This window comes from Leuciscus leuciscus (assembly GCF_965113295.1).
Source record: "Leuciscus leuciscus genome assembly, chromosome: 6".
Classification (NCBI taxonomy): Eukaryota; Metazoa; Chordata; class Actinopteri; order Cypriniformes; family Leuciscidae; genus Leuciscus; species Leuciscus leuciscus.
The window spans coordinates 1,611,453-1,621,219 of record NC_138730.1 but is presented as its reverse complement, the minus strand read 5'-3'; the positions used below and the strand labels follow the sequence as shown (position 1 = coordinate 1,621,219).

The 9,767-nt window shown below is 43.3% G+C and overlaps 1 protein-coding gene across 1 annotated transcript in view; it reads left to right on the top strand.

Moving 5' to 3' along the window:
* The window catches only part of tns3 (tensin 3), a 56,406-nt gene extending 47,325 nt beyond the window's left edge, over window positions 1-9,081 (top strand). The window contains exons 19-27 of the mRNA XM_082174200.1: window positions 276-730; window positions 1,670-1,801; window positions 2,407-2,502; window positions 2,633-2,710; window positions 5,448-5,525; window positions 5,639-5,807; window positions 7,712-7,780; window positions 7,872-7,901; window positions 7,987-9,081. Coding sequence (XP_082030326.1) covers window positions 276-730; window positions 1,670-1,801; window positions 2,407-2,502; window positions 2,633-2,710; window positions 5,448-5,525; window positions 5,639-5,807; window positions 7,712-7,780; window positions 7,872-7,901; window positions 7,987-8,128 — 1,249 coding nt within the window. The 3' untranslated portion in view covers window positions 8,129-9,081. The remainder of the gene's footprint in view (window positions 1-275; window positions 731-1,669; window positions 1,802-2,406; window positions 2,503-2,632; window positions 2,711-5,447; window positions 5,526-5,638; window positions 5,808-7,711; window positions 7,781-7,871; window positions 7,902-7,986) is intronic.
* The last annotated feature ends 686 nt before the right edge of the window (window positions 9,082-9,767 follow it).

The following is a 9,767-nucleotide window of genomic DNA, read 5'->3' as shown; positions in this document are numbered from 1 at the left end:
TGGGTGTAAACGTGCAGATTAAGGGCCGGTAATATTATAATAAGATCCTCTTAATACGTCAGAACGGGAGTGAAATCTGATCCACTTATTTTTTGCCATGCTTGCAGAGAAAGGCTCACCAAAACAAAGTTACTGGGTTTCACTTTTTTGATTTTGAAAAAGTCCGATTTTCACGATATGTCCACTTTAGAGATGAAAACTACGACGAGGTAACAGAATAGCCCCAGCAGTGCTTGTTGTATAGTTAACAATAGTGTGTGTTGTGGTTGATGCAGGTCTCCACAGTCCATCTCTGCTCATCCCTCGGACTCCGTGAGATTCGCCCCAGTGTCTTCTGTCCCGTCTCAACACTCTCTCCCTGTGCCGAACGCCCACAGCTCTCCTCTCAGTGGGCCGAGAGCCAAAGCCCTGCAGCAGATGTTCAGCCTGGGCCCGGCGCTGGAGGGACTCGACTGCCAGCCGCCGCCTCACAGCCTCACTGGGTTCGACGGAGAGACCTCGCAGGGGTCAGCGTCTACATCTCCCAGCGGCTGCTCCAGTCCTCACAGCAGGAGCTCGCTCAGTATCCCGTTTCCCAGCGTGCTGCCGGAGCTGCCGACCAGCTCGTCCCCAACTGCTCCTGACCCCCGCGCCGATGCTGCAGAGGTGCTCTCCAGCAAGCAGCTGACCGTGAACTTCGTCCAGGACACCTCCAAATACTGGTACAAGCCAGACATCGCACGAGACCAAGGTACGAGCGAACCCCGTGACCTCTGGCTTCTGTTTCTGACTCTCATCTGACCTCTGGCTTCTGTTTCTGACTCTCATCTGACCTCTGGCTTCTGTTTCTGACTCTCATCTGACCTCTGGCTTGTGTTTCTGACTCTTATCTGACCTCTGGCTTCTGATTCTGACTCTCATCTGACCTCTGGCTTGTGTTTCTGACTCTCATCTGACCTCTGGCTTGTGTTTCTGACTCTCATCTGACCTCTGGCTTGTGTTTCTGACTATCATCTGACCTCTGGCTTGTGTTTCTGACTCTCATCTGACCTCTGGCTTCTGATTCTGACTCTCATTCGACCTCTGGCTTCTGTTTCTGACTATCATCTGACCTCTGGCTTGTGTTTCTGACTCTCATCTGACCTCTGGCTTCTGATTCTGACTCTCATCTGACCTCTGGCTTCTGTTTCTGACTCTCATCTGACCTCTGGCTTCTGTTTCTGACTATCATCTGACCTCTGGCTTGTGTTTCTGACTATCATCTGACCTCTGGCTTGTGTTTCTGACTCTCATCTGACCTCTGGCTTGTGTTTCTGACTCTCATCTGACCTCTGGCTTCTGTTTCTGACTCTCATCTGACCTCTGGCTTGTGTTTCTGACTATCATCTGACCTCTGGCTTGTGTTTCTGACTCTCATCTGACCTCTGGCTTGTGTTTCTGACTCTCATCTGACCTCTGGCTTCTGTTTCTGACTCTCATCTGACCTCTGGCTTCTGTTTCTGACTATCATCTGACCTCTGGCTTGTGTTTCTGACTCTCATCTGACCTCTGGCTTCTGTTTCTGACTCTCATCTGACCTCTGGCTTCTGTTTCTGACTCTCATCTGACCTCTGGCTTCTGTTTCTGACTCTCATCTGACCTCTGGCTTCTGTTTCTGACTCTCATCTGACCTCTGGCTTGTGATTGACAGCTATAGCATTGCTGAAGGACACAGAGCCCGGCTCCTTCATCGTTCGGGACAGTCACTCGTTCCGCGGCGCGTACGGGCTAGCCATGAAAGTGTCCACAGCGCCTCCATCGGCACTGCAGCAGGGCAAGAGAGGTGAGCAGAGACACATATCACACACACACACACACACACACCAGACACACACATACATCGCCAGAGAGACCCAGCGTTTCCTCGCGTGTCGTTACCTGCACATGCTGAACATATCAATCTGCTAGTCGTGACTGATGTGTGCCATTTTCATAATATACAACAGTTTAAGTGTAATATACATTAGAGGCCAAAAGTGATGTCCGGAGGGGATGTTTGTTTATAATGACCCTACAACTTAAATTAAACCATCCAAATATGAGGAAAATACTTATTATGTTTGAAGTATTTTAAATATGAGGGAAGAACAAAACACTAAACTTGGTTAAGGTATTTATCTGACTAAATTATTTAGCAAAAATCACAAACTACAGCTACAGTTTTTATTTTACTATGCAAAAAAACTGGTACGTTCATAATTTCTGGCCAAAAAATGTGTTGCACAATTTGGCAAGTTTCATTACATTATCACAAATAAAACAATCGACTCCAAGCACAACTATGCAGTGTGCTTACAAAATCAAATTATATTTGAGTAAATGGTGAAGATGTCAATATTCCTTAGCCCGACGTCACTCTGGGTCATACTGATGTGTGTGATGTTTCAGGAGCCGACCTGTCCAGCGAGCTGGTGCGGCACTTCCTCATCGAGTGCACCCCAAGGGGCGTTCGGCTCAAGGGATGCCCCAATGAACCCTACTTCGGTGAGTCTACCAAACCTGCCACAGATGGGCATATTCATATATACACGAGTACTGCTCACATCAGCTGTGTGTGTGTGTGTGTGTGTGTGTGTGTGTGTGTGTGTGTGTGTGTGTGTGTGCTACTCTTCAGGCAGTCTGACGGCTCTGGTCTGTCAGCACTCCATCACTCCTCTGGCTCTTCCGTGCCAACTCATCATACCTGACAGAGGTACAGCAGAACAACTAAATTTATATGTTATTCAATTTTAACAAAATGTGACTTTGTTAGACACCAGGGGCGACTTGTTAGACACCAGGGGCGACTTGTTAGACACCAGGGGCCACTCTTGGGAGCCCTCAAACACCTCTGGCGAAATTCAGAAAAGGCCAATGAAGTTGGCGTGTGGAATTTGCATGCCTGGACACTCTATGAAAGGAGGCCAGCGTGCACCACACATTCAGGATTGTGCTGAGGAGCTGAGGCGGTGTCTCGAGGATACAGCAGTAATCGAGATGCTCCCTCTCTGTCGCTCGCATCGATGTTGTGTCGAATGAGTCAGACACTAGGGGTCCCTATACTAAATGCCACAACTTCTGAACTGCGTCACAAGACTTGGCGGTGCAGATGCGCCCAGGGTAAATGACCTCAGGTTTCCCCATATCCGGGGAAATATTCACCCCCTCACCACTTGGAAGAGGTCAATCCAGCCATTAGGCCTCTTCTGCTTTTCAAAGGGACTTTTTTTACCGCTGAGTTCACCTGGTTTGTATACGTTGAGGAAGTGTTCTCTTAAGCGACACTACGGAGATGTGGAAGTTCATCCTATGGACTCACCTAATGGGAAGCACTACATAGGGAAGAGTGATAAGGGATCGGCTACCGGCCACAGCAATTGGCAGCGGAGCTCAGTCCAGGTGAAGACACAAGGTTCACAGACAGGAAAACCAAACAATGGAAGAATATCTCTTAACCAGAGATTACTAAGGGCTAGCACTTATTACTAATTGCTAATTACTAGCACTTAGCCAGATTACAAGGGCTCATCTAAAAGAGGCATACCATAAGTAATGGGCCTGGTAGTGATTTCCTCCACCAAACTCAGTACCGATGAGTGCAAGTAGGTAGAAACAGATGTCCTGGGTTTGCCAAACCTGGGGAACTCTCTGAGAGAAAAGGGGCAAGTTACCACCTCGGAGACGGGGAGCGCACCCACGCAAGCACTACACCCGACCACCCGACTCCAGACGAAACTGGTTCCCTGCGGAGATTATACAATCTCACGAAGGTGTTGGGTGTGGCTCAACCCGCAGCTCTAATGAAGAGTCTGCTAATGAAGACCTGTTCGCCAAACACGATGTGGGCGTGTTTCAGTGTGAGAAATTAAGCTCAGCCTTGGGCAAGGTGCCTAACTCATCCAGAAACTGGACCTGGCGACTCAAGCTTGCTGAGGAACAGGAGGATTCACCCGGCGGAAATTCTCCCAGTGGAACCCCCAGATCACTGGCAAGTCCTCATACCCGAGGTATGACTGGAAAGAGGTGAATGGAAAGTTGCTTCTCTTTTGCAGAAGAGACGCAATGCTTTGGTTCCACAGAACAAAGCTTAATGTGTGGTGCAAGCTGGCCTCCTTTTACACCCGTATGTCCGGGGAGTGGCCAGGCATGGATATTCTGAACACGTTAGAGGTGTTTGGGGCTCCAAAGAGTCGAAGCGAGTGACAGAAAGGGAAACAAAGCTGTCAAAACATTGAACCAATTGTTTCACAAAGCAATTCCCAGTTTTGAAGCATTGAAACTCCACAGGCTGGTGACCTCTGCTGGTCAGGACAGTGTAAATGCAGCTCAAAAACACATTTAACACCTCTTACAAACCAATGGAAAATATGTAGATGACAGTGTAATCTACTAAACGCAATTAACAAAATCATCTTATACCATAAAATATAAAGTGTCTGTATAATGTTCTTTGATTAAATTGTAGGGCTTCTTTTGTTTGTTTTGTGGAGTATGGAAGCTTGTTTCTGCCACAGAATAAAACATTTTAAAAGATAATTGTGACTTTTTATCTCACAAGTGCGAGTTTACATCTCACAATTCTGACTTTATTTCTCAGAATTGCGAGATATAAACTCTTTGTCAACTAAATTGTTTTATGATCTTTTTATGAACTTTTTTCGAAGAATGAAAATGGTAGTTGTGTTTTTTTTTTTTTTTTTTTATTGCGAGATATAAAGTCAGAATTGCGTGAAATAAAGTCGCAATTGCGTGTTATAAAGTCAGAATTCGGACTTTTTTTCTCGCAATTGCGACTTTATATCACGCAATTCTGACTTTATAACACATAATTGCGAGTTTATATCTCGCAATTCTGACATCTTTTTTCAGAATTGTGAGATTTAACTCACAATTGTGAGATAAAAAGTCCAATTCTAAGGGAAAAAAAGGGATTTTTTTTTTTTTTTTTTACCTCAGAATAGTTTATATCTCTCAATTGCGTATTATAAAGTCAGAATTGCGAGATATAAACATGCAATTCTGAGGAAAAAAAAGTCAGAACTTCAAGTATATTTCTCGCAATTGCGGGTTTAGATCTCATAATTCTGACTTTATAACCTGCAATTGCGACTTTATATCACGTAATTCTGAGATAAAAAGTCAGAATTGTGAGATTAAAAAGTCGCAATTACCTTTTTTATTTTTCACTCTGTGGCGGAAATAAGCTTCCATAGTGGAGAGCTTGATTAATCAGCCCAATAAGAGAGTAATAGAACAGTGGTTCATTGGTTCACAGAGATCATCGCCCCTTAGTGGCGAACCAAGCCTTGTTCACTGAAATCACATGACTTTGGCAGTTTGATACACTGGTTTCAAACAGATGATTTGCAAAGGTTTCGAAGCTTCACAAAGCACCCATCGCTGCTCTAGGTTAATGGATGTTTGATCACATGAGTGTTGTCTCTCTTCAGATCCTCTAGAGGAGGCTGCTAGTGCATCTTCACAGTCCATTACCAATTCTGCAGCTGAACTCTTGAAACAAGGAGCAGGTGAGTCCAAAACACGATATTCAGGACAATAACCACATGGATCAGCGACCGAGTCCTCATGACTGCTGGAGTCTCTGACGTCAGACCGCATGTGTGTGTGATGTGTTCTCCAGCCTGTAACGTGTGGTTTCTGGGATCGGTGGAGATGGAGTCTCTGACGGGTTATCAGGCGGTGCAGAAGGCCACCAGCGAGATCCTGAACACGCACTCGCTCCCGGCCTCCACCGTAGTGCACTTCAAAGTGTCCTCGCAGGGAATCACGCTCACCGACAACCGGAGAAAGTAACTCACTCTTATCTTACCTCACATCAAACATTACCTTGCATTCATGCCTTTTATTCAAAGAGATTTGCTTTCGAGCTGCAGTCAAACCAGTTTATTCAGACACCTTCAACATTTCTCACATTATCACAGTTTATTCGCTATAGTTTAGAAAATGGTAATAAAATATGAGCAGAACTCAGTTGATATTTGACTGGTTTTGTCCGTCCTTCTGTTAGACTGTCGCACACATGAATTATGTTGAATATCTGTCAGCTGTTAAATTTAACTACACAATTAGATAATACCAGTTTAGCTCAACTAATCACCAAGCAATGCTTAATTTTGTTCAGTCTGTGTGTAAAAAGAGCATTAGCAATTAAAGACAAAACACTTCAGCAAAACATGATCAGGTCAAAGTGTCCAATTTTTATAAATGTTTCTGGTAGTCACTGTATGAAGAATATTTGGGTATAATATGTCACAGTTTACTTTATTTTGCTCTCCTCACTTACATAAATGAACTATAGTGTCCTGCACACACTAGTAAAACAAATATCAAAAATGATATCTGGTGTCTGAATAATGTTTGGTTTGACTATATACTTTTTTCCAATTCATGCATTCCCTGGGAAACGAACCCATGACCTTGGTGTTGCATTAATTTCTTAATGTGTGTGTAGTTGAGCATCAGTTTCTTCAGCCGTTGGACCACTTCTCATGGTTTAAGAGGAGTGTGAAAACAGAAGTAAAGTGGGGAGTTTGCAGTTTGAGAAGGACATATAAATAAACAATTTTGTGTTGCTGTTTCATGTCAAATATTTGATTCATGTCTGATCATGTTAAAACATTATTCTGTTGCATGCATCATTTAACATGGTCTTGATGGACAGGTGTCGATCACTGTGGCAGAAAGCGTTCAGGTGTCGCCCTCTGATCTTCAGCAAAGTGTTGAGCAGTAGACTATCGTAACACTCGCCGTGTTTCCATTACAGATGTGCTCAAAACTTCTGCGATATTTTCGAAATAACGCTAAAAAACTACTGCGAAATGACGGCGTTTCCACTAACAGATGTTATGTGGCTAAAACTTCATTTTTTCCTCTCGCGATACGTCATTCCAAACATCATGGCAACGGATGTTGGTAGGTTTATGTATATCCCAGTCAACCCACTAACCATTATCATTAATGGAAGGAGACGTAGACGTGTTTTCCAACATTAATGGACCACTCTTATACTTGTGAGCGGCATTTATGAGGAGTTTCTCCCTCATTTCTGCTTCAAGCTCTTGATCAATTATGGCATTTCTTTGTTGTTTAGAATCCAATATTCCGTAATACTTCTGTCTTTTATGAGTTTAATGAAGAACTCTGTCTCGTCTTCTTTCCAAACACACCGCTCCATCTATGTCATGTGACCTGTGAATGCACAACATCTTTCTTCATTGCAGTTTTGCGAAATATTCCTTTATTGAATTGCCTGCAAAACCACCTCATGCGAGCGTAACATTTCTTTTGCGATTTATGTGAGTTTTTGCTAAATTGACGTGTTTCCATTAGGTGTATTTTCAATTTTCATATGATAATGGAAACGTGGCTACTGTCACCAAAAACAGACATTTAGATGCGTAGTTCCTGAAGTCGCTGTGGTTTGTGAGGGCTTCAGTGCTTGTGAGTAATATAGATTTATATTTACATTTATGCATTCGGCAGACGCTTTCATCCAAAGCAACTTACACTGCATTTCAAGGTACACATTTACATTCTTACCAGTTCTTGCTCTCCCTGGGAATTGAACCTATGACCTTGGCGTTGCACGCGCCAGCGCTCTACTGTTAGAGCTACAGGGAAATATTAATATTCATGGACCTGATATGAAATATAAAAATATTCATGGAGCTGATGAAACCTGTTGTCTTTCTAGACTGTTCTTCAGAAGACACTATGCTGTCGGCACAGTCATATTCTGTGCTCTGGACCCTCAGGACCGGAAGTGAGTCCCTTCTGCTCCTTCAGGACACTTTCATGTACTTCATCTTGAGTTTCTATAGGCGTTCTCACTGTGTCTCCGTGTTCATTCACAGGTGGAGACGAGACGGCTGCAGCTCAGCGAAGTGAGTACGACTGTGTTTCAGGTGTAGCCCAGAACGGGTCTCCATCATCATGTTAACAGAAGTAATAGCTCTCCCCCCCCGGCAGGGTCTTTGGGTTTGTGGCCCGGAAAGCGGGCAGTGGAATGGAGAACGAGTGTCACGTGTTCGCGGAGCACGACCCCGAGCAGCCCGCCAGCGCCATCGTCAACTTCGTCTCCAGAGTCATGATTGGCTCTCAGAGGGTGTGATGTCATGAAGAGGGCGTGGCCTGTCGAGACTAGTGCTGATCAACAGATTTCCTCCAATGAGCTGAAAGACGTGGGACCGTTTTTGATCACATGACCAACCTTCTGAAATGAAACGTGTACATTGTTTTGTATATTTTTGTATTGAAAGTGTATGTATCGTGGACACAGACTCAAAGGAATTATTCTTACTGAAAATAAATCTCAATATATGCGTGTATGAGCTTTTTAAAATGATTTTTTAGTTTTCTGTGATTTAATGTATTCTACTACTGATGACATCAACCAAAAACGTCTTTATAATGTCATTACTCTTTAGATGTCTATATATTTAGTATTTTATCATATTTTTTACTCGCAAATCTCCATTTGCCAAGTTTTCTAGAGAAAAAAAAATCAGAACTGTTTATACTTCATATATAAAACAAATGTTATGCATATAAAATATTTTAAAATGTCTCTAGTTTCTCAGTGCAAGTCTTTGGTAATGACCTCAGTGCTGACAGACTCAGTCCTCACATCTTCTGCTTCTGTGATCGTGAACTTACAGCTCGAAGACATGTGGATCTTATTGTTTCTTCTTATATAAACTGATAGCAGTATTTGTGAAGGAGAGGCGGTGGTTATGTGATGTACAGCAATATCGTTATTAAGTTTGTTGAGATTTGGGCTTGGTTTTATGACTTGTATTCTTCTGTGGATTAATGGATTGTTACGCATTAACAGACCTGAGCCAGTGAGCGTCTGTCACGTGTAAAGCCTGTTTCAGTCTGTTATAATATACATGTACTGACTACATTTACACACTACAGAGACACACACTACTTTTAAGGGCTCTGATTATTTATACTTGATCTTGTTGAAGTCACTGGTGATTTTCACAACCACACACACACACACTCAATCTCAGAATACTGAACAGAAATAAATGGAAGATTTGTGTTGTGTTTTCAGTACTGAATGTCTATTCTTGTACTTCATCTGTGTCCTCCTCTATGTAGCAGTGACCCTTAAGCGTACTATCTTTTCCCTGTCAACGTTGTTTAGTTTACGGGAACTTTAACATTATTTCTGCTATACGAGACACACCTGACGGGCTTTTGTGAACTGCTTGCTAGCGTGTTGAGTAAACCATTGATAATCTAACATATAATATCATTTTTATAAGTCGTTCTACACATATAATACCAAAGTGATGTTTATTTATAATGACGCTATAAATGATGTTTTATTAACAAGGTTCGGGAGGAGCACGTTCAGATAATTAACACAAGTGGAGAGCACTCAGCAATCAATGGTATTAAGAGGTGCATATACTCAGCAGTCTCACCTCATTCCATTGACAGTTTTGCAGCATCCCTCCACCACCCCTTCTCCACCCTTCTAGTCCTAAACACTTACATACGGGGGGAGTACACTGGGTTCGGGCCGAACTCCGAGCTCGAAGCCCTCCCTCCGGACAGCACGCCAAATACGCATTAAACTTTACCCCTTCAAATTACATGTAAGTGAATCGTGAGTTGGCTGACAGTGCTAGCGTTAGCTCTAACCTTAATTAAATCAGCTGAATCAGCTAATCAAAGTCTCCAGGATCACCAAAAGCTTCCAGGTGTTCTGGAGCAACACCGCAGGACTCCAGCTA